Here is a 24,261-nt window from a genome sequence, read left to right as displayed (position 1 = left end):
CTCTGCACGATGGCAGTAACTAAAACCACATCTTCTTCTGAGTACTTTGTGAGATGAAGAAAGGATTAAGTGACCCACTTAAACATCCTGCTTTACAGTTCATTCATCTCCTTCTGAGCAACAACATACAGCATTTGGAGTATAATATTTCAAAATAAGCAGACCACCAGGGCATTCATTGTCTCAGCCTTTGGTAAGCCTGTTTTCATAGTTTAAGTTCAGGACCCTGTCTTTCCCATTTGCTGCAGGTCTTTTTACTGGAGCGTTCTGGACAGGGGCAAGGCTAGCATTGTTTGGGTTAAGTACCAGGATATATTTCCCATATCTATCATAGTAGAGATCAGTTTGATGAGTGAGCACAAAGCATGTCCTTTTTATCATGCCACAACATGATATATCCCAGCACACATGTCAAAAAGGTACACTTATTTCATCAGTCCAAAGCTGGATTTTTACTCAATTTCAGGGCAGGAGCTCAAGTGAGAAAAAGGGCACTTCTCTTAATCTATTCATAACTTTTTCAGTGAATTATATTAGTCTATCTCTGACTTAATGACCATTTTGTTTTAATACCTTCCCATTGACATAGTTGCCGAATACACAACAGATTTCTACAAATTAATCTGATCACACAAAGACACATTTCTGTTCAAATTTGATGTTTAAAGCGGAAGTTGAACATCAGCTCCTTCATCAAGAAAGCCCAGCAGAGGATGTACTTTCTGCAACAACTGAAGAAATTCAACCTGAAAAAGATGATGATGGTGCACTTCTGCACCACCATCGAGTCGCTGTAGCCACGGCAACAGACAGAAACAGACTACAGTGCATCATTCTCTCTGCAGAGAGGGTGATTGACTGCAATCTACCATCTCTCCACAACCTGCAGTCAGAATTACAGCCATTTCCTCTCACCCAGACACGCACTTTTTAAATCAGAGTAGCTTTCAGAAAATCTGATATTAGAGAAGGATGCAATATGTAAAGTTAAAATTGATGTCATGATGAATCCAGAAATCTAAGTAGGAAGTAATTATCATACTTCAAATTAAGCAAAACAAGCACATTGTTTTGAATTTGGTCAACTTTATTTTCACTTGGTCTCATTTTTTGAGTACATCTGACAACTTTGATTGACAGCCGAAGTCTGTTCCTTCACATCCTCCTCCTCCGATTTGAGCCATCGCTGACAAAACTGTAGCAACATGTACATTTATGATCATTAAAAATAATCAACAAACTCATAGAAAAACGAACCCTTAAAAAGTCAGATGAAGCGACTGGTCAGGACAGGATGCAGAGTCTCCAGAAGTTCATTCAAGCATTTGACTGATCACAGCCTAATAAGCATTTATATATTTATTTAATCCAAATGAAAAACTGGAAATCCAGCACTGTTCTGACTCTAAATAACACATCATAATCTAGACAAACTTTTGATCCTCTATCTTCCTCAAGTGCATTAAAAATAATCTAGTAAACAACTCTGGGAAAAGAACTCAATAAAACAAAGAAAGCACATTGACAGGATGATCCACAAACATCAGTGGTTCAGTCCCCTGAAGCGATTCCCATTGCAAAGTTAGCCCATAAGAATGGCTGAAAATCCCCCATTTGTGCAGCAGTTTAACAATATGATCACCTTTACAGTGATTCACAAATTCAGCACAAATTCAGGAAAAGGCCAAAAAGAGTGGACTGTAAGGGAATGGTGTAAGAGATGATGAATGGTTTCCATTTTGTGGCACTGGGATAGTTCAAGTAGGAAATTTAAAGAGCTGCACAGCTGATTGTTGGCAAGCCATCCCCAAATATAAGCAGCGCTGCAGGTAGAAAGGCTCAGCTCTAAATGATTGAAGTGCTTTGCTTTAAGGACAAATGGAATGACTTTTTTTGGAGTATGAATAAGAAATAATTATGGGGAATCACCAGCAGGTGGAGCTTGTGCTTTGAATGTGAACCTTCATTTTAGACGGCAACAATCCCCCCTCAGTGATCTGCACAGACAACAAAATGAACATTAATTAAACAAAAAGTTCCTGAATGTTTCTTTCTAAAGCCCATCTATTCATTCCCATGGCATGGTTTGAGTTGCTCAGTTTTCTGCTATTTGACAAACCATGATAAACATAACTATCTAGAAGTAACCCTTTTGTTAGGTATTACAGTGACTGAACACAGGAGGGACATGGCGTTATGTGGCTCAGTTCTACTAACAGGTCTACATGAGATATGTGTTTTTTTGTGTGCGGATGGATGAAATCGTAACCAGTGTGTAAGTGTATTCATGTTCTTTATTCTCCTTGTTCACTTCCTGTTGTCTTGATCTCAGTTTGTTGTCAGTATCAGCGCCTCATGTCTGTTCTCTCCTGCTGTTCAGTCCAGTTCAGTCATTTTCTCCTTATCTTCTGTCTCCATGGTTACTGAAGTGCAATGGTCCAGTCTATCCCTGCATTCATGCCAGGTTTGCGAAGAGTCAGCACTGACATGGAGGTGTCAAACTCAAACTCGATGTTGCTCTCCTGACCATCTGCAAAATAGAAATAGAGCATTGATTAGAGTGAAACTCCGAGGGGAATCATGGTGTGCGAGTGTGATAGTGTGCAGTGATAAAGAAAGTGTGTTTGGTTTGTGATGTAGGCTTGTCAAGACTAAAGAATTTTATGACACCAGAGAAAAATCAAAGTCCTAAGCACCCAAAATCAAGTATCAAAATTTGCAGGCAAAAAAACCATAAACGTGTAAACATCGTAAAAGAATAGCTCATTGGTTCCCTACCTTTTTTCCTTAGCCCCCCCCATTCGTAAAAGCTAAGCCCCCTAAAGCCACTTGGAAAAAGTACATATCAATATTAATAGTTTTCATTGACAAAATCCCAACAAAATAAGAATACAGACACTGTTCTTGAAAACAGATCTATGTATTAACTATCCATTATTACTATGGCACATTAGGGCCACACTAAAAAAATAATAAAAAGGACAAAGAGAAAAAACTTGATTTTTTTACTTAAATAGTCTTACGTTTGTGTGAACCAAAACTGTGTATTTTTAATATTATAAAGTTAAATAGTTGAAAATCCACTCTTCCTTAGTTTGGTTTCTTATAAAGTCTTGGCTTAACAATGTTAAATTCAGGATTTTAAAAACTTGACATTTTTTAGTTTCTAATATCAAATTTTTAAACTCAGAAATTCTGAGAGTGTTTTCTTGTAAATATCTGACTTTATAATGATCTTATCTAACATCAGCTTTGTGTTGCAACTTGTGCATTTAGTTCGGGTCAGTTGAGTTTATTTTCTTTCTTGAAGGCTTATTCTTCTATTTATCATGAGTCAAAAGTAAAAAATTAAAATTTGCCGGAGCACAGCTTAACAAATAATTCAGAATAACTAAAATATATATGACTGATATATTTGAAATCTGAGGATGCAGCTTTAGTGATTAAGAGCTGGAGAATAACCAGCTCCAGGAAACGGTACCAACACTTTTGCAAAACCTTACACTGAGTGTTTCAGTATGCCATATAATTAACTCATTATTGTTTGCTTTAATTGATTGAATAACTGGATTTTCTTCTGAAGTGCACACTGAATGTTTTTTTATGTGCTCTAGCTCAAAGGTTCAGATAAAAGTATTTGGTTTTATCATTTACAAAAGGGAGTTTATGGCTATAGTGTATCTAATTCAGAATAACTTTTCATTGCTTTTATAAATCAATCAGGGTCATTATGATTTTGCTTTTATTGAAAAAAAAAAAACCTACAACAAAACCTCTTTAATGTCAAAGTAAAAACCGATTTCTACAAAGTAACAGTAAAATAAATATGCAATGCAAAATAAGTGACAGCATAAATATTCACCCCCTTCAAGTCAGTATTTAGTAGATTAACCTTTGACAGCAATCTCAGCACTTGAGTCTGTATGTGCTCTAGCTCAAAGGTTCAGATAAAAGTATTTGGTTTTATCATTTACAAAAGGGAGTTTATGGCTATAGTGTATCTATTTACAGTACCTATAAAAAGTATTCACCCTCTTGGATGTTTTACTCTTTCATTGCTTTTATAAATCAATCAGGGTCATTATGATTTTGCTTTTATTGAAAAAAAAAACCTACAATAAAACCTCTTTAATGTCAAAGTAAAAACCGATTTCTACAAAGTAACAGTAAAATAAATATGCAATGCAAAATAAGTGACAGCATAAATATTCACCCCCTTCAAGTCAGTATTTAGTAGATTAACCTTTGACTGCAATCTCAGCACTGAGTCTGTATGGATAGGTCTCAATCAGGCTTGCACATCTGGACACTGCTTGAGCAGTTTGCAAAGAGGAATCGAGTAAAATTGCACCATCAAGTTGAGTTCTGGGCTTTGACTCGACCACTCCAGAAAGTTCACCTTGTTGTCTTTAAACCATTTCTGTGTAGCTTTCGCTGTATGCCTCAGCTTATTGTCTTGGAAAATAAATCTTCTCACAAACTTAGAATGTCCTCCAGGATTTTCTTATATTATACCATATTCATTTTATCCTCCACCTTTACAAGCCTTCAGGGGCCGGCTGCTGAGAAGCATCCCCACAGCATGGTGCTGCCACCACTGTGCTTCACAGTGGGGATGGTGTGTTTGTGGTGATCTGCAGAGTTTGGTGTCCACCAAACATAGTCTCCCACATGTCTTCTGGTGAAGTCTAGCCAAGGTTTAATGAGTTTCTTCAAAAGTGGTTTTCTCTTTGCCACTCTCCCATAAAGCTTTGACTGGTGAAGAACCCTGGCAACAGTTTTTGTATAGAGAGTCTCTCCCATCTCAGCTGCTGAAGCTTGTAACTCCTTCAGAGTAGGCATAGGTGTCTTGGTGGCCTCTCTCACTAGTCTCATTCTTGCACGCTCACTCCATTTGTGAGGACGGCCTGATCTAGGCAGATTTACACATGTGCCATACTCCTTCCATGTCTTGATGACAGATTTAACTGAACTCCAGGGGATATCCAGTGCCTTGGAAATATGTTTGCATCTATGCTCTGACTTTTACTTTTCAAAACCATTTATAAAAGTTGCTTGTTGCATGTTCTTTTGTCTTCATGGTGTGATGTTAGACAGGAATACTGATTAACTAGTGACTGGGCTTTCCAGATACAAGTGACTTTATACTGCAATCACTTCAAACACATTCACTGCACTCAGGTGATCCCCATTTCACTAACTGTGGGACTAATAGTACCAACTGACTTGATTTCTGTTGAATTAAGTCAGCCACTTTAAAGGGGGTGATTATTCATGCAGTCATTTATTTTACCTTGCATTTCTATTGAATTAACAATACTTTGTGGAAATCTGTTTTCACTTTGACATCTGGGAGAATTTCTTGTACTTTTTATGGTCAAAAAAGCCTAATTATATTGACCATGATTGATTTAAAAAAATCAATAAAAGGGTAAAACATCCAAGAGGTGAACACTTTTTATTGGCACTGTATGTGTCCATTTCATTTAAGAAAGTTAGAAGCATCTTTAGAAATCCCTTTTTAGTGCAACTTTAAAACTGTGTTCACATGCATTCACCTCTGAGCTTCTGTATTTATCATTAAAATCTGACAAATCTGTTGAACTGCCTCTTGTGAAACAGCCAAAAGGCATTTACCCAGAGAAGTCTGTTCTTAACTGGTAGTGAATCAAACTGAGATTAAAGGCGAGAGAAATGCTGAGTTTGGCACTCACCAGCAGTCTTCAGGGTAACCTTTTTGGGCTGACTGGCTCCCAGTATGACAACACGTTCAATCCAGGAGCGGGTAGAAAACTGGGTGTCTGGAGCCAGGTTACTGCAAGCCAAGCAAAAATACATATATATTATATTATATATGGTTTCGGTTGTGATACTTTCATTGTGGTTTTAAACTAAAACTTAGAGATTGTGACATTAGATATTTTATGTAAAATATCCACTTGAAGGCTGATATAAACCAGAAGACTGTATGAATAAAACAGAGAAGACTCCTGACTCACACAGAAGAGAGGACGTTGTTGCTGAAAGACAGCCGTCTGTGGATGAACTCCTTCTTTTCATAGTTGAAGGTGTGGCCATCATCGATGTAGAGCTCGCCCACTGCGGCTCTCTGCCAAACAAAAGGTCAAAGCTTTTAGAATCAAGATGTACCGTGTGACAAATGAGAACACGTCAGCATAGCAGCTAATTACATTTGTATCCTGCAGCTGTCATTAGAGCTTTTAATGCCAGAGTTACCTGGAGGTCAAGTGCCACGTGTAAAGTGTAAGGATCGTGCTCCATGCAGGTTGAGGACCTACGGGCACGGAGCTTCCTGGGAATAATGGAGCCACCGCGCTGGAACACCGGGATCTGAAATGATAAATAACGAAAATGTGTATATGTTGTACTGTTATTTCCAAAAAAAGCACAATAAATATCACTCTGGGAAGAAAATAACAGGGAAAGAGACAGTCCACTGGGGGCTTATGAATCCTGAGTATCTTACAGAGCTCATGGTGACAGGGATGTAAAGGTTCTGGGCCCCGTTGTGCTTCTGGAAGGTGTGGACGTCAAACCAAACCTGAGGAAACAAAGTTTAAGAGGTTTAAGTTGCCTGATTCTTCAGTCATGGTATTGTCAACATATTCTCTAACAGCACTTTTTCTTAACACATCTGTAGAAAGTCTCCTTGCTTCATCTTCTTACCTCATCTTTCCCAGGCAGGTAGGCGGTGACTCCCCTCGCTCCCTCCTCCGTAACTGGGTGCACCAACAAGTCTCTCCCTGCAGAAGAATTGAGCAACTGGATCAGACTACCCTTTATAAATCTGGAATACTGTAGTGACTGAATTCAAGCTTTCCTTGTAGTTTTCCCTCACAGATGTTCCCACATTTGACAGAAGTTACCAACACTAAACTCGTGCCACGGTTACATCACAAAAGTTTGCAGTTATCTATGTGCACATTTCTGCATTTATTTCATTCAACAATTAGATTCAGCTTGGTTGCTTTTAGGGCAGAAAACATCTGTATTCAGAAAATATGTTAATAAATCTGATGATAAAAAAGTTAGACTTTAAAAAATCTGTTTTGGTGTCTCACCGATCAAGAACTCATCATCCAGAGCAAAAGTAGCAGGATCCTGAGGATACTCCACCCACAGCGGTCTGTGACAAACATGTAAACACGATTTCTTATAAACATTACTCTGTCCCATAAAAATAATACATTTATGCAACTTTCATTCTTTTTTTTTAAATGGTGATTAAAAGAGTTTGACGTTTTTGTTCATAAACGATAAACTAAAGGTAAGATGCCTCAGGATTTGCAATCAAAGCCTTCATCTAAGTTGCTATGATATAATATGAAAGGGACGAAAGAGAAGAAAAAACACAACAAAAATAATGATTATGATAATGATGACACTGAAGCCGAGTCCTAACCTCATGACGGGCTCTCCGGTCTGGTGTGTGTTGTAGAACTGCTGGTACCAGTAGGGCAGAAGAGTGTAGCGCTGACGCACCACCTCACGGATCAGTGCCGTGTTTTCAGGGCCAAACAGCCAGGGCTCGCGGCGGGGTGTGTCCAGGTGAGCGTGAGCCCTGAAGAACGGCTGGTAAGCCCCTGTCTGGTACCAACGAACCAGCAGCTCAGTGCTGGGTGACTTGAAGAAACCGCCAACATCAGCTATGAGAAAGACAGGGTTAAGGGCAGCGTTTAGTCTGAGTAGTTTGATCAAGATCTGAAGTCAGAGAAATCCCTGCAGGGCTTCTGTAGAGAGAATGAAGCTTTGACAGTAAAATCTCTGATAATTTTAGCTTCATACATGTTACACATAATGACTACACCAGGATTATTGTAGTAACCCATGTGTTCACCATGGCAACACCTGGTGCAATTTATTTGAGAACGTTTCTATGGCAACTTGAACAAGCACTCTGGGGAGTGTCAAAGTCAGATTATTTTTAGTTTACTGATTATAACGCATGTATTTCTTCCTTTAAAAAAAATAGTAAGTATCAGAGTCCTGCTGCACTTATAGCCAGTGTTTGTCTCTGATTGTGGATATTTAGGCTTTTTGTGACACGTTATTAAGAGTAAGTATCCCTGGACTCTTCAATGGTTTTAAACAAAACACTCATAAGCGTTATAACCCTTTTTTCTTCTTAATTCAAGTTTCTGCAAAATGTCGGTTGCTGTGAAATGAGTAAAAACAGATGCTGCTGCAGAGGTTGAACTTCCTTCATTCTAAAAATAAAATCAGCGTCATGTTCAGTGTTTGTCTGGTCATTTCCAATGATGAATAGAGGGACAAACTTCCAGTGAATTCATAGTTTGTACTCACCACCACAGAATGAGATTCCTACCAGGCCCAGGCTCAGACACATGGGGATGGAGATCTTCAGGTGGTCCCACTCAGCAGCATTATCTCCGGTCCACACAGCACCTGTACAGAGAAAAACACACACTACAGTCATTGTGTTCACAATCACAAACTGTAGAACATGTTTTTATCTATGGATTCAAGTAACACTTCTGTTCTTTATTTTATTTTTATCTTCTTTCTTCCTGAATTTTTAAGCATATTTCAGTTCCTCTTAATATTTTACTTGCTCTTTTTCCTTGTCATCCTCAGTTTATTTCATTGCCCTTTGGGCCGTTTTTTTTTTTATCATTATTGCCATCGTCTCCTAATGCTTACATCTCTTTTACTGCTTCTCTTCTCTATACATTTGCTATATGTCATTTATCATATACACTTTCAGAATGAATACAATCAGCATAATTTGACCTCTTTTTATGCATCCATTGACTAAGTTGTTTACAATAAGAACATTTTCATTGTTTGTCTGCCAAATAAAAAGAACACAGCAATCAGTCTTGCATCCTGCAAAAATGCAATCAGATGCATTTGGACACTCTGGTACAAATTTCTTTTAATACTGCCAATGTGCCAGGACTAAACCTTTATCAATATACTAAATGTAGAGCACTGAAGTGTAGGCTCAAGATCCTGGGCTAAAATAGATGAGGAAATTTCAAACACATAACAGGAAAGTCTTACATGAGGTAAACTGAAGTCAAGTTAAATAGATGTTCAGCTGTAATTCCCTTACCATAGCGTTGTGACCCTGCAAAGAAGGCTCTGGTCAGCACAAATGGTCGCTCCACTCCTCCTGATCTCTGAATGAGACCCTCTGCTGTGGCCATTTGCTGCAGATATTCAACAGGACAATCAGTGGGGCAAAGCAGGTATTTTTCCACAGATTTCAAGAGTATGTTATAATTCTGGTAACAAAAATATTAAACCATGATAATACCATGAAAGATTTTTTCAATCAAAACTACATATATTTTATGTTTACATATTTTATCACAAGGTTTAACATAATAGAGCAAGAAGAAACATTTGTTTTACTTTTCCACACACTCCAAACTTTAAAGAATACAGACAGTTGTGATTTACCTGTTACTATCATAAGGGCTATAAGGGCTGATTAACAACCTGGCTATAATCATGCATGGCAACTTGACCAAATGAAAAACACGTAGGATTACATGCAAAGTCCAAATTTGCCCCAACTTGTAAATTTGTTAAAAGGAGGGCTTAGTTCTTCCAATAAAGCAAAATACAAACTGTGCACACTCACCACATAGAAACCGTAAATATTGTGCACGTCACGGTGCTCCCAGGCTCCATGCAGCGCGTCCTTGTGCATGGTGACCTCCGGCCCATTAAAGACCGAGGGCTCATTCATGTCGTTCCATGTATAAAGGTTCTCCATAGAACCCTAAATGGTAAACAGAGATTATAAATATGAGTCCCAAAGCCTGAACAATTTTATAATGCAAGAATACTGTAAAAGATCTCATACAACCAGAGCCAATCTAGTTTATTTTGTTTTAGTTTTTTTTTTTGCAGGTGCCTTAAAATGATTTCAGTGGCTAATAGAAACCCATTATAGTTGTTCGCTCCAAGGGGAGATCAGTCCCAGGAGCAACTTCTTTGAAACCAAAAGATTCTTTCAGCCTGATGCTGGTGTTTTCACAACATTAGACCTGACAATCGGCTAATGTGTGCAAGGGCAACATTTGTTTTTGTCCTGTGAAAGGTACTAAGACAGAGGTACTTTAAAGGAGAAGCTTTTTCGGGGTTGAAATAATGTGTAAATTATAAAACATGGTGTTTCAGATATTCAAAAATCCTGGAAAAAACAGCTAACAGCCACATGCATGTCTCTGAATTTATCATACAAGCCTCGTAGTTAAATTCCAAAGAAAGCTGGGCTGAGTAGCTATGTAAACAGTCAGGAAATATTAATAAAAAATTCAGGCTAGTGCTGGGAAATGAATTGGCCTCAATTTCAAATGATGATTTTAGATTGCCATGATCATTAAAAGATCCTGCTGCATGCCGTGTTGTGCTCATTTGTTTCCATGAGTTTTGTCATGCATGGTAAACGGAGCACATTTCCTTCTTTTCACAGCACAATTTGCTCTTCCTCATATATCCTGGCTACTTTTAAAACCTAGAGAGCTAAAAAGGATGGCAGAAAGGTAACCATGGCTTAAAAAAAACAGTAAAATGACTTGAAGCCACTTTGGTTTTGAAAGGTCAGAGCTGGAACAGTGTAAAACAAACTGCAGAATTTATTGCGTGGCGTTGGCTGGCCCTCTAGACCATTGGTTCCCAACCTGGGGTCCGGGACCCCAGGTTGGAAGCCAAAATTCTTAGGGGGGCGCAAGGCTTTGTTCGCTCTGAGGCTGCCAAATTTAGATTTGCCAATATTGACTAAAACCATGATAAAGCAGTTATTAAGTAGTTTATACAAAGGTCTTCTGATAGGAAAAGCATGCATTTGTCTTTTTAGGGTTTTATCAGTGAAACAATTAAAATCTATGTTGATTTTTGCCGGCAGTGTGTCACTTTTTCTTCTGCCTTGAGTCCTGGGGAGACTCCGCTTTTCTTAGGTGCATGCGGGTTGCAGGGGGGCTCCAAGGAAAAATGGTTGGGAAACACTTCATTAGACTCACCTCATACTGATCATATGCAAACTGACTGGCCCACCAGGCTCTCATATCTGCACGAGTGAAGTCCGGATAGCCAGCACTACCTGAAAGACGTCATCAATTCCAACGAGAGAGAAGAATAACAGAAAATAATGCAATTTAAATATTAATCATAATAATAAACAGTATAAACCTTTTTTTTTAAAACAACGGTTTATTTTTATGTGATAAATGTTGAATTTTTTGTCTCTTACCTGGCCAGCACCAGCCTTCATAGTCTCCTCCATCTTTGTTCTTGATATAGTAACCTTTAGAGCGAATTTCATTATGGATCTTGTAGTTGCTGTCAACTTTAATGTGAGGGTCCACAATGGCAACCATCTATAAGAATTTAAAAAGATATTGAACAGGATGTTTAAGAACTAAATATATAGTGAGACATACGAGAAAAGAGGTAATTGACAACAGAACAGATATTGGAGAGGACAAAAGCCTCCAAGTATTGTCTGCTTAGATTATTTCTCGTCTGTACCTTTCTTTTCTTGTCCATCAAACCCTGCAGCATCTCCTTTGGGGTTGCAAACTTGTGCGGATCCCAGGTAAAGTAGCGCTTGCCATCGGTGTGCTCGATGTCGAGCCAGATAAAATCATAAGGGATGTCGTGCTCATCAAAGCCTGCGTCCACTGTCTGCACGTCTTCCTGGTCATTGTAGTTCCAGCGGCACTGGTGGTAGCCCAGAGCTGCCAGGGGAGGGAAAGACTGGGTACCTGTGGGGCAATACAGGGAGAAAAACTGAGGCTTAAGAGAACAATTTAAGCAATAATGTTATATTGGGTGATATAGATTTTTATGATCTTTTCGGGAAGAAAAGCAGGTAAACAGGCTCAAATTCAAGCCCAAAATATTGATTTTAGTTTGAGTGCATAGAAGAGGGGGAAAATAACTCAACCTAAACTTTTTTTTTTTTTTTTTTTTTTTACCTGTGAGTGAGGCATACTGAGAGAAGATGTCTTTGGGTGTCGGTCCTAGCATAATGAACACATCAATGATGCCACTTTCAGAGATCCAACGCACGTCTGTCTGTGGGGTCTCACTGGAGCCCTGCACGTAATCCAGCATTTTCCCAAACACAGTCTGAAGAGATTTAAAAAAGGAGCGAGTTAGCTTTTATATGCAACACTGGGAGAGGAATCACAAATGAGGAAGAAAAAGGCACACCTTTCCAGCTGTGTTGGAGCTGATATCCACCCAGGTCTCAGCAGCATTGAGCCAGAAAATACCTGTGGTTCGCTGTGCATTGTGGGCCAGCATGACAGGGACAGCGCCATAAAGAGCCATCGGGTTATACAGTTCATACTGGAACACATCTAGGTTGTAAAGTCGATAAGGATCTCCATTGCTGAAACAGAAAGACTTGGTTTTATCCAGTGCAATATGTTTGCTGCACAAAAAAACCTCATGTTCTTGTGCTTAAAGTGGGACTTTTTGTTGACACTCACTCTGTTGTTTTAAGCCTGAGGTTATCTGCGTGTTCAGGGATGCCATAGACGTGCTCCACACCTGGCCATGAAAAGTCTAAACTAATAGCAGATGGACCTGTGAGGCAAGACAAACTAGATATCAATCAAAGTGAAAAAGCATTATGGCAAGTTAAATGTTTAAGCAACCAAACATTAGTCCCTGTTGATTTGACAACCCCAGTTTCAAAATAGTTGGGACAGTGTGTAAAAAGCAAATAAAAACTAAATGCAATGATTTCCAAATCTCACAAACACATTTTTTATTCACAATAGAACATAAACAACATATCAGATGTTTAAACTGAGACATTTTACCATTTCATGAAAAATATTAGCTCATTTTTAATGTGATGGCCATAAAAAAGTAGAGACAGGGCAACAAAAGGCTGGAAAAGTGAGCACTGAAGAGAGGTAGAATCTCTCAGAAGTAAAGGTGGGCAGAGATTCACCAATCTGAGAAAAACTCCATCTAAAAATTGTGTAGCAATTCCAGAAAATTGTTTTTCAACATAAAATAGCAGACTTAGCATATCCCACCCTTTTCCAGTACATAACATTAAAAGATTCAGAGAATGGTGAAATTTCTATGTGCTAGGAACAAGGCCAAAGATCAATATCGGAATGGTTGTGGTCTTCAGGTCTTTATGCGGCATTGTATTTAAAACAGGCATGACTCTGTACTGGAAATCACTGCATGGGCACAGGAACACTTCCAGAAATCACTGTCTGTCAACACAGCATCCCCCTGCCATCCACAGATACAAGTTCAAGCTGAATATCGCAAAAAATATCCAGAAATGCCACAGTCTGTTCTGTGGTCAGATGAATGAGAATTTTAACTTTTTTTTTTTTTAAATCATGGACAGCGTGCCCTGCAGAATAAAGAGGAGAGGGACCATTCAGCTTGTTATCAGTTCACAGCTTAAAAGCCTGCATCTCTGATGGTCAAGGGGTTGAATTACTGCCTATGGCGTGGACAGCACACATCTGGAAAGGCACTATCAATGCTGAAGTGTATATAAGGGTCTGGGAGGCCACAACACAATTTTGAGCAGTAAAATAACCACATACATGGGGATTATTCAGACAAATAGTTGTTTGCGACAAGGCTCCACTCGGGATACACCCCCTTGAGTGTCAGGGGAGACAAATCTGGCCTCAAATCAGGCTTTAAATACTGTAGTGTGTGGCAAGCCAAAGCGAAATCACATACTGCCTCCTTCACAACAGGATGGCTTTGCAGTAGAAGAGTCTGGGTGCTGAACTGGCCTGCCTGCAATCCAGACCTTTCACCAACAAAAAACATCTGGCACATCATCACACGAAAAATCTAACAAAGACCCAGGGCTGTTGAGCAGCGAGAATCCTACATCAGACGAGAACGGGGCGACAGTCCTCTCCAAAAACTCCAGTTACTGGTCTCCTCACTTTCCAGACATTTACAGAGTACTAGAGAAGGGGATGCTATACAATAGTAAACACTGCCCTGTCCCTAATTTTTAGAGATGCATTGCCACTATAAGATTCAAAATGATCTTATATTTTTCATGAAACGTTAAAAGGTCTCAGTTTCAACACCTGATATGTTGTTTATGTTCTATTGTGAATAAGATATGGGTTTATGAGATTTGACAATCATTGCATTCTGTTTTTATCTACATTTTACACAGTGCCCAAACTTTTTTGGAATTAGTGTTGTAAAAGTTTCTACTTATGGCATTCATTGAAAAAAGAGCATCTTGAACAAGACTTATTGAGAACAATCACTGAAACCCCCTCATTCACATGATTACACTTTTCATTAGGGCTCTGAAAAGATTAGAAATCAGTAATCACTATTACTTCTACAATTTCTGTAGTTAATCTGATTAATCTCACCAATTTGTCCCATTTTGAAATTTGCCCACTTTGCATATAAAATAGCCTCATTTCTTTTTGGATTTTTGTACCATCTTAAAGTACCCAATTCCTGTTTGGATACTGACATGCTTTTATTTTGAAAGAAAATAAACTTTGAGTAGAGAGAAAATTATGAGATGAACTTAACCACAGAAAAAAATAACTTGTTATGGATTAAAAAGGAAATAAGAAAGAGCAAAAAGGTAAATATGCAGATGACTTGACTTAAATAAGCTGTTGGAGTTTTTCAAAAGTTAAATGAGACAGTGGTGGACCTATTTTACAACTTTGGCTACAGCGAGAGGCTAAACAAACTATGCTGAAAGTGACAAAGCATTTGATCAATCCCAATCAAACAATAATCACCAGTTATGGCTGTAATTGCATTAATGCTGACAGCCTACCTTTTAAAAAGGTGTAATTAGCCAGAAATTAAAAAATGAAAATGAGTTACCCTGAGGTTTGCTGTCTGAGTGCGATTTAAATGTTTCCTCCCACATGCCAGCTTCATCTTTCTCCTCCTCTTCTTTCACCGTCTGCCAGATAAATCCAGAATAGTACATACATTTATCATTAATAAAGTTCAATGCTGTGAGAGGCTTTCACAGTAAGGTGCATCAAAGGGATAAAAATGATTAGATTTTAGCATGCAGTACCTCTGCCTGGTTAGCTGCATCAGCCTCATCTACCTTCTCACCCTCTGGGTCAGACTGACTGCTCCATGGGACACAGAATGGAGGGAGAGGGGAGGAAAGAAATACAAGAGAAAGAACAAATGTTAACTTCTGACAACATCACACCTTTTTTGTGAGGAGTGTCAACACATGGGAGTGTAATTACACTATGATAAAAACAAAAAGGACATACACATGGTGGAGTTGGATGATGCCCCCTGACTCTACAATGACATCTAACAAATGCTCTAAATGGCCCACAGTTTCTTAATTCTAATGACAGAGGGGACTAAGCAACTCCCAACCTTGTGGCTATTTAAAGCGAGGCATCATGGGGAAAAAACCTCTAGAGGTTGCGGCAATGTAACACCCACAAGGCTTCTTGCAGAACCAAACTGCACCCAGTAGATTAACTGTGTTCAAGCTGTAATTGAGGCCAGGCATCACACCAAAGAGAGTCTCACATACAGCTAATATAGCACACACGCAAGAGGCAGCGGTGTGAAATAGTGGTTTGAAAGTCGGTTGTGCCATACTCACACTTTAGCGGAAGAACAAGGCTCCTGTGTGGTGGGGGTCATTTTTTCTGCACAAGATAACTTGGGGTGACACTGTTTGCTACGATTTTAGAACAACCAGGGATGTTGGCTTCTTTACGTCCTTATATAAAATCAATATATGTTTCTTATTGCATAATTCCTCTCCTCTTTATTTAGCATCCATCTTTAATTGTAGCAACACTGTAGACATCAACATGGACGGTTACAAAAAACCACACAGGATCGTCCAATAACACGGCTGGGCCCCTGAAATGCCCAGTAAATAATTGCTCCCTAAAAGAGCCTTTTGTCTCTCAGGCATTTTTATCTGACACCAATGAAATTTGGAGCTGAATTTAAAAAAAAAGTTAAGTACAAAGTCATTGTTTTGATCAAAGGCCTGAAGCCAACTCCCTCTTTTTCTTCTTTTTCTCTTTTGACATCTTAACCTTTTTTCAGGGGCCTTAAAGAGCAACACGCAGTCTAAATTACAGGCTTAGAAGGTAAATATCACAGCTGTTAATTTTACTAAAAGGAGGTGAATACTAGTTTAGTGAGTTTACATTTTTAATCAGGCTACCTTTTAATAAGGTAACAATAAATAAAATTAGCATTTCTTCGAGGTGCAGATGACCTTGCACGGTGGTTCCCAAAGTGCGAGCTGGTACCTGGTGGGCCCCAGCTGCATGCAGGCCACAAGAGGTCGTTTGCCAAAACAAAAAAAAACCATACCCTTAATCTTATAAATTAAAATAAAGTTTTAAATAATGATGAAATATTCTTAAGTCCTAGAATCAAATCAAAAGATTTAACTCCCATGTCAAGTTTATACCATTTATTTTGAATGATGTACAAGAACCGGTGTCAAGGTTTGACTGGTGTTAGATTAAATGGTGACACTCTGTTCTACCATGGGAATTCATGATTTTAAGAGATTATCAGTGCCTTTGGAGGTATCAAAGTTTCTAGAAAAACAACAGTATTGTTAAAGAGATTAATATAAAAAAAAAAATAAAGGTGACTTTGCAGATGCCTGCTCAAAACAAAATAAATGCAAGGGGCTTGTTTACTGTACTATTATTAATGTTAATCCATGTTAAGTAAAAAATACGGATTTGAATACTTTGAATGTCATGGTTGTATGAGGGTTTTAGAGGACCTCAAAAGATTTTCAGGTTTCACTTTGGGCTGCGACACACAAGTTTGGTCATTATCGTTTAACCCGCTGAGCCCTAAGCCATTTTTTAACCATCTGAAATTTCTGTATTAAAAGCTTCTAAAACATCAACCCTGTGGTGCATAGGCAAGCTCCAAACATCCTTTTCCTCAGGACAACTTGGGCTTTAAGAATATGCGTGCTGCAGCAATGCCACTTTGATTTTTAAAAAGTGATGAGACTATAAAGATGAAAGAAAAAATAATCAGAAATTAAAACGTCTGTTATTTATTAAACACAGTTAACATTAATGAGAGGGTTTTTTTTGCACAAACTCGTTCTCCAGTCTCTTTGGGACATTACAAAATAATCATTCTGTGACAAAAACACTTCAAAATATTCACATTTTTACAAAAAAGTCCTTGCACTTTTGGGAATTTGTGCCATTATTTAAAGAGAAGTGACTATGAGGGACAAATCACAGCCTCTCTGTGTCTATTTCTCTCTGTTATGAGTCATTCAGGCTGTCTTCTGCAGTTTCAAAGCCTGTGTACCTGCACTGTACAGCAAAGCATGACGTGACGACAGAACAGCCTGCCATTGGTTGTCACAGCCCAGTCGCAATGCCTTCTGGGATACAAACAGACAACATGGCAGCAGGCTAACCGGCTAACTGTAGGAATAGCCGAAAAATGGATTATAAATCTATAAAAGATGTCTAATATCAGAGTTACTGGTGTGGATTTAATCTTTAAAGACCCCAGAAAGTCAGCCAAGTTCCATGCTTGTTAGAAATGTTCTCTAAGAGCTACGAAGGCGTGGAGAGCGTCATTAGAACGGCACAACAGAGGGTTTTCAGAGGCAACGAATTATGGTTCAAAAGTTATTTAACTTTGAATAACATGTGTCTCTTCTTGTTGTATACGAAAATGCCAGGCTCAGGGGGTTAAAGGTAGGATGGCTCATGTTTTTATGTTGCAGTGTATGTTGGGTTTACTTTTAAGCACACATGGTGGCCTTCCACTCATAAAGAACTGTTGCTTTTCCGCTACAATGACAGTAAGGCTTCACATTTTAAAAGAAGTGCAGAAAATGTCCAAGTTTGCCAATTTTAACCACTAATCTGAATTTCAAAATAACCACAAAGAGAGACTTTGCTGTTCTGTTTAAGAGCTGCACTAGCAGAAGTAGCAGAAACACAAACTATCTGGTGGAACACAGACTACAGTGTGTGTTAAGATAAAGAAGCTTTGATTCAATCCATCCAAACTCGCCCATAAGTTCTGTAACAAATGTTTATTTACATCTATAGCTGTTAGAAGATATCTCGGTTATTATAAACAGTCAAGATACACATTCAGTCATGCAGGTGCAGTGTTAGATCTGCGGAAGAGATAGTCGCCATGGGTGCTTGATTAAGTTAACAGGACACTCCAACCAGAGAGTGAGGCGCATCCAAATCACTGGTAGAGACAGGTGAATCCATATCATTCAGGTGCATGTTTTTTTCTGTCATGATCAAGATGATTTTTTTTTGTTTCATGAAATAAGACCAAAAATCAACATAGGAGAGAACATAGCTCTTTAAATGATCCTTCAACAGCATGAGGATGACATTGGGGGCTAAATTGACCCCTGTAATCCAGATTAAATTAAACACCAACATGCACATACTCACCCACACCCTTCCCTCTCACACTCACATTTATTTGAGGGTAAATACTGAACTTGGTGTGATGGGAGTCCCTACGTTTTTGTCACTACTGGCAGCATTAGCACAAGGAACAGAATACACACTTACAAAATCTTAAGGGTCTTTACCTAGAGAATACCCTCTTGATATTATCCCACACGCTAGCCACTGTGCTAGTTACTTTATAGGAGAAACTAGGATGATAGGGAGAAGAGGACAGAACAACGAGTCAGAGACAATACTCCAAAAAAACAAACCATTTCATGGGAACAAAAACAGAAATCATCCACTGAGTGAGGATGTAGATTAAAAAAAACGAGAGGCCGGGCATTTGCTCAACGTGTGTGCATGCGTAGTTTCTCACGTGTCCTTGCGCATCCTAAGGTGCTCAAAGGCCAGCAGGCCGCGCGAGTTCAGCGACATCAGCACCTCACGGCCTTCCATAATGTCCAGTCTGAAGGGCCGAGCGCTGACGATGACTCTCTGAGACTCCGCCCCCAGGGATAGCACCACCCCATTTTCGTCCTGGGACAGGAGAGACAGGCTGAGGAAGAGAGAGGAAGGGGAAAAATAGATTGATTTAGAAAATGATTGAGACACAGCATTTTAAATGCCAAAAAAAAAAAACTTTTTCAGCTAAAGTCTCTGATAAATTCATACTTTTTAATGGATTCTCTTTTGTGATACACCAAAAAATTATTGGAAAAAACCTTGTCTCTTTACTGTTATGTTACTGACTCAATTGAAACATTACATGGATGACAAAATACTTGTTATTTTTAGGCTGAACTTATTAAGCTGTCAACACAATTGACAGTACAGATGAATCTAAAAACAATCAGAATATCAAAGTTTTTCCCCATAAATGTATTCAGAAATTTAAACCTGCATGTATTCCAGATTTTTCCCATACAAAGTGAAATATTTCATTCTTTTGTTTTGTATTAATCTTGTTGATGTCAGCTAAAAACCCTTAAAACAATATCCAAACTGTAAGAATATTATGTAAAAGTCCATTTTGTCAGTTATTTCAGCCCTGAAAAGAGCTAAAATCAGCTATTTCAATGAAAACACCAGCAGAGGTTTCCCGAGCTTTCATTCTCTCACTCTGATTCAATGCACACAACCACAGTCATGGGGAAGACTGCTGACTTGACTTCTGTCAAAAGGACAATCACTGACACCATCCACAAGGAGGGTAAGCCTAAGAAGGTCATCGCTAAAGGGCAGGCTGTTCTGAAGCAACAGGGACGAGCTCAGCCTTCAGAGGATTGTCAAACAAAGCAGATTCAAGAACTTAGGGGAGCTTCACAAGGAGTGGACTGAGGCTGGAGAGAGTGGATAATGAGCCACCACACACAGATGGGTCCAGGAAATGGACTACAAGTGTCATATTTCTAATGTTGAGGCAATCCTGAACCACTTGGAAATCAAGGTCCAAGAATCTGAAGGAAGATCAGAGAGGCACAGAATCCAAGACCCTTGAAGTTCAGTGTTTTCAGTTCCATAATCAGTGATGGTTTGGGGTGCCATGTCATCTGCTGGTGTTGGTCCCAGAGTCAACGCTGTCAGCCATCCACTAGGAGATTTTAGAGACCTCATGCTTCCATCTGCTGAGAAGCTTTTATGGAGATTCTGATTTCCTTTTCCAGCAGGACTTGGCACCAGCCCACAGTGAAGCTAAAACTGCTAGAAACTGGTCTGCTGACCACGGTGTTACTGTGTTTGACTGGCCAACCAACTGGTCTGATCTGAACCCATAAAGAATGTATGAGGTACTGTCTAAAGCAGTGGTTCTCAACCGGTTTAACTTAAGGGCCCACCTACATCACACTAACGGCTAATTGTGACCCAAAGTTCCTATTTTCTTTCACCATAATGTTGTGGTTTTAATGAAATGAGGCAGCTTTGACTTGAGATAGAAAAAAGATGCAATGGAACAAAATGATGTGACATTTCCTTCAAAATAAAAGCCCATCATAGATGTTTTGCTACATATTTTTTTTCTAGGCACACAGCTTCAACCCACTGAAAATGGCTTCGCAACCCTTTTTTGGGTGCCAACTCACCAGTTGAGAATAAAAGGTCTCAAGGAAGATGAGAGACACCAGACAACAACACACACAACCTGAAGGCTGCTATCAGAGCAACCTTGGCTTCATAACGCCCCAGCAGTGCCACGGACTGATTGGCTTCATGCCATGTCACACTGGTGCAGTAATTCATGCAAAAAGAGCTTCAACCAAGTCTTAAGTGCATGAAAGAGCATGTTTTTCCACAGTGTCAACATTTCTGGATCAGAAATCATTTTTGATTGGTGTTTTGTGATGTTCTTATATTCTGAGAAAGTGTATTTTTTATTTTCATGAGCTGTAAGCTGTCATCATCGAGATTAGAAAACCAAAAAGATCTGAAATATTTCACCTTGTATGTGATGGCTCTAGAATATCCAGAAGTTTCACTTTTTGAATTGACTTACAGGAAAAAAAAAGTTATAATCATCTAATTTCTGACCTGTCACTATACTTTAAGAAAAAGTGAGGTTGCCTTTTCCGACTGCTCTTCTTTATCAAAATCAACATGGCACCCATGGGACACTTACGGCTCAGTAGGTGGCTCCCTGATGAGCACGTCAGGGACCTCGTAGCGAGGCTTTAGCGGCTTCAGCTCGTTAATCTTCACCCGTGTCATGTTCCCCTGGAGACGATAGAGCTCCAGCAGCAGACGCACCTGAGAGAGAGGAAAGGGAGAGGTGTGAGAATGGATTGGGGAGATCCATTTTTATTTCCTTAGTACCCCAGAAGAGATAAAAATGGGTTCAGTCTTGGGTACTTTTTCTTAGCATTTAACGCTCCATATTCAGTATTTTGGTGTGAAACCACAAGAAATTAGGCTTTTATGATGGTGATGATGAATATTCAACAAAAACTTCATCAAGCAGCTAACTGACTAAACGTATCATCGATCTTATATTCCGTTTTACGATACCTGATATTAAGCACCTATTTCGAACTGTTCCTCCGCATGAGATTTACCTTATTGTTGTCATTAATGAGCTGCAGGGTGAGTCTAGTGTTGGTCAGCTCCATGGTCTCCAATAGGGCTCTATATGGAGACTCTCCAGGCTTCAACGTTCGCTGACGCCTGAGTAAAGTTGAATTAACATCAGTGATGCATATCAATTATTTGTGCTTTTTTTTTAACCAACATGTAAGTTGATTAATTTGTGTTTTCTTTCTTGCACTCACTTGCAGAAGGCACTCTGATCACAGGTCTTGAAGTTACCCCTGTCCACAGCCCACGTCCCACTGAGGCACACTGCCAGACAGAGCACCAAGATAGCAGCCATCCTGTAAAGAAAATCATAAAGAGATAAGTTTGCAATAGTCCAAGTCACCTCTCCTTTTGACTCTAAACCGAGAAAGCCCAAATAGATATACATATAAGGCGCAGTTTTCCATCATGCCCTTGGACAGAGTGTTTAGCTGTGTTTTACATGTTTTGCTCATGTTTCCTGTAAATTGTTGTTGTTTTTGATATGAGACAATTTTGCACCATGCACGAAGTTATCGGCCAAGTTAGAGTTCCCACATGTGACTGTAGGTGCTCCTAAAAGATGCATGGTGTGTATGCATTTCCTTGCTATGAGGCTGACTCTCTTCTTTGTTCTCATCAGGAGAGACCAGCCTGAGTTACTGCAGCTCTGTCATACTGTGATATATTTAACACTTTAAAAGTGTAGTTTATCTATATGTAGTGTAGAACAATATAGACACTTTAAAAGTGTTAAATCAAACCCTATGAGTTGAATAAACTCTATAAATTTTGCCATGTATTTCACTTTATTATAGAGGTGTGAATGGTCGAACAACCTTGCTGTTCTTGCCAATAGCGAAGGATCATATTTTACTGTACAACTTCTCAGTGGCTACTGAGAACTCAGTAATTAAACTTTGAATCAAACACTTTTTACTTAAGTAGATTTATAGACCAATACTTTTACTGTAGTAAATTTTAATCAGAGTGACTAGAGTACTTGTATTGAGTACAACAGTCATGTACTTTTCCACCTCTGTTGACCAGTCTTCACAAAACCCTGACTTAAATTCCACTGAAAATCTGTGGGGTGAACTGAAGACCATGGTCCATGCCAAAAGGCCATCAAATCTGGAGGAGCTTGAGGGACTAACAAAAGAAGAATGGGCAGGGATTCCTCAGGAGACGTGTCTTAAACTTGTTGAAAACTACAACAAAAAACTGCAGGTTGTTATCCATCAAAAATGAGACACAATTGACTATTAGCATCAGAGGGGCTAATAATTTAGACCCAGGTGGTTTTATGAATAATGTAAGCATCCAAAATAAAGTAGGATGTTAGGAAAAGCTTTGTTAACAAACCTGTCTTCATCTGCAGCTTGCATACAGGAGTTAAACATGTACAAATCACGCACTGAGCTGGACTTTGATCTCCATAGTGGTTCATACACAAGTGCAAGGCAACGGTAGAAAATGTCAGCTGCACAATTTTCCCGTTTCCTCATTCAGCTAAACCATTTCTGCATAGGTCCACTTTTAAAACATGATTTAGAGCTTCCTTTTTTTCCAAGCAGGCTTGAATGCAAAGATTTAAATCCAACCTTATAAGTCCTGTCATAACCGGATGATGTGACGTGCTTGAACTGATGCCAAGGCATAGCATTAGTTAGCTAACGTTAACGGCTAACATGCGCTAAATCCGGTTAGCTTTGAATCGGAAATGAGAAAGAACACAGATAATACAGACAAAAAAGATTCGTTTGGCGGTCTTAACTGGCTAGACTGGAGCAGACAGGTTTACGCCTATTTGTCTGGGAGCAGTGTCATCCTGAATTAGCCCTGTGGATCAGGATATGGTGCTAACCTTGCTGACAACAGGCACGGCACAGTCAGCCTGTCAAGCCGCTAATTCAATTGAGAGGATCTCGACTTGTCTGGTAAGAATCTCCCTGGAGGCCTGTAGAGTCCGAAACTAAACGTTCGGTGGCTACGCTGACTTAGTGCGCACCCACAGCGATAACCTCAACCATTCTGCGCAGTCATATTTTATCAAACAAGAGATAAATTTACGATGAGAGAGCGGATCTGCTTTGTCTTACCTCTCAGTGAAGGTGGCCATCTTGATTATGCTCTCACTTGACTCCGCCTCTTTCACTCCGCAACAAAGATCGTTAAAAAGTAAGATTCACAGCATCTGACTTATATTTATTTTTTAAAACAATGACATTTAATTAAACCTCTCAGATTAGGAATCTGAAGCTATGGAATCATTTTTTTACTCTATCATGGTGCCATCGTATCATATCTGGCTGATAAGGATAGGGTTGTATGAATATTTATCCTCTCAGACATGGACACGTCATCCCGAGGCTCCAGTCAGTGAAGTCCACATTGGTTCAGGATTTGTTACACATCGGTTTAACGGGATTGATTTTAACCAACGCAACGTTAAAGGGGCAACAACACGTGTCTGCTTCAAGCAGTACAACACACCAGCGCTTGACAAAAATGCTCACAGTGAGGATTTACATCATGGTTAAACTTAGATGATAAGAAGATCTGAAGACGGGGATCCCAAAAAATGTCAACTTCTTTTCATCCCCTCGGAAGTCTAGCGCATCACCTTGAATAATTTATCTAAAAAAAACTTCACTAAAAGAGGTAATAAAAAACTGACAAATTAATAACATGGAAAGCATATATATATATATATATATATATATATATATATATATATATATATATATATAAG

The 24,261-nt window shown here is 39.1% G+C and overlaps 1 protein-coding gene across 4 annotated transcripts; it reads right to left on the bottom strand.

Moving 5' to 3' along the window:
* Positions 1-1,066: 1,066 nt before the first annotated feature.
* ganabb (glucosidase II alpha subunit b) lies at positions 1,067-23,709 on the bottom strand. Of its 4 annotated transcripts, none has more exons than XM_041797520.1 (25): positions 23,609-23,709; positions 21,722-21,823; positions 21,509-21,617; positions 21,076-21,203; positions 18,838-19,017; positions 18,602-18,667; positions 15,068-15,125; positions 14,866-14,947; positions 12,492-12,588; positions 12,211-12,391; positions 11,973-12,126; positions 11,524-11,759; positions 11,246-11,372; positions 11,016-11,095; positions 9,632-9,772; positions 9,098-9,194; positions 8,326-8,427; positions 7,424-7,667; positions 7,083-7,147; positions 6,688-6,764; positions 6,488-6,562; positions 6,238-6,351; positions 6,000-6,109; positions 5,715-5,815; positions 1,067-2,530 (listed from the first exon to the last, which is right to left on the bottom strand). In XM_041797520.1, exons 1-25 carry the CDS (start codon positions 23,626-23,628, stop codon positions 2,421-2,423), a joined length of 2,856 nt encoding a protein of 951 aa, XP_041653454.1. In that variant the 5' UTR covers positions 23,629-23,709; the 3' UTR covers positions 1,067-2,420. The 4 variants fall into 4 exon arrangements, with proteins under 4 accessions (XP_041653454.1, XP_041653455.1, XP_041653453.1 ...); XM_041797521.1 differs by lacking the exon at positions 23,609-23,709 and adding an exon at positions 23,374-23,506; XM_041797519.1 differs by lacking the exon at positions 23,609-23,709 and adding an exon at positions 22,872-22,933.
* Between the last annotated feature and the right edge of the window lie 552 nt (positions 23,710-24,261).

Source organism: Cheilinus undulatus, linkage group 10, assembly GCF_018320785.1.
Source record: "Cheilinus undulatus linkage group 10, ASM1832078v1, whole genome shotgun sequence".
NCBI lineage: Eukaryota > Metazoa > Chordata > Actinopteri > Labriformes > Labridae > Cheilinus > Cheilinus undulatus.
Note: the sequence above shows the minus strand (reverse complement) of the source record. Positions and strands in the feature narration are given on the sequence as shown.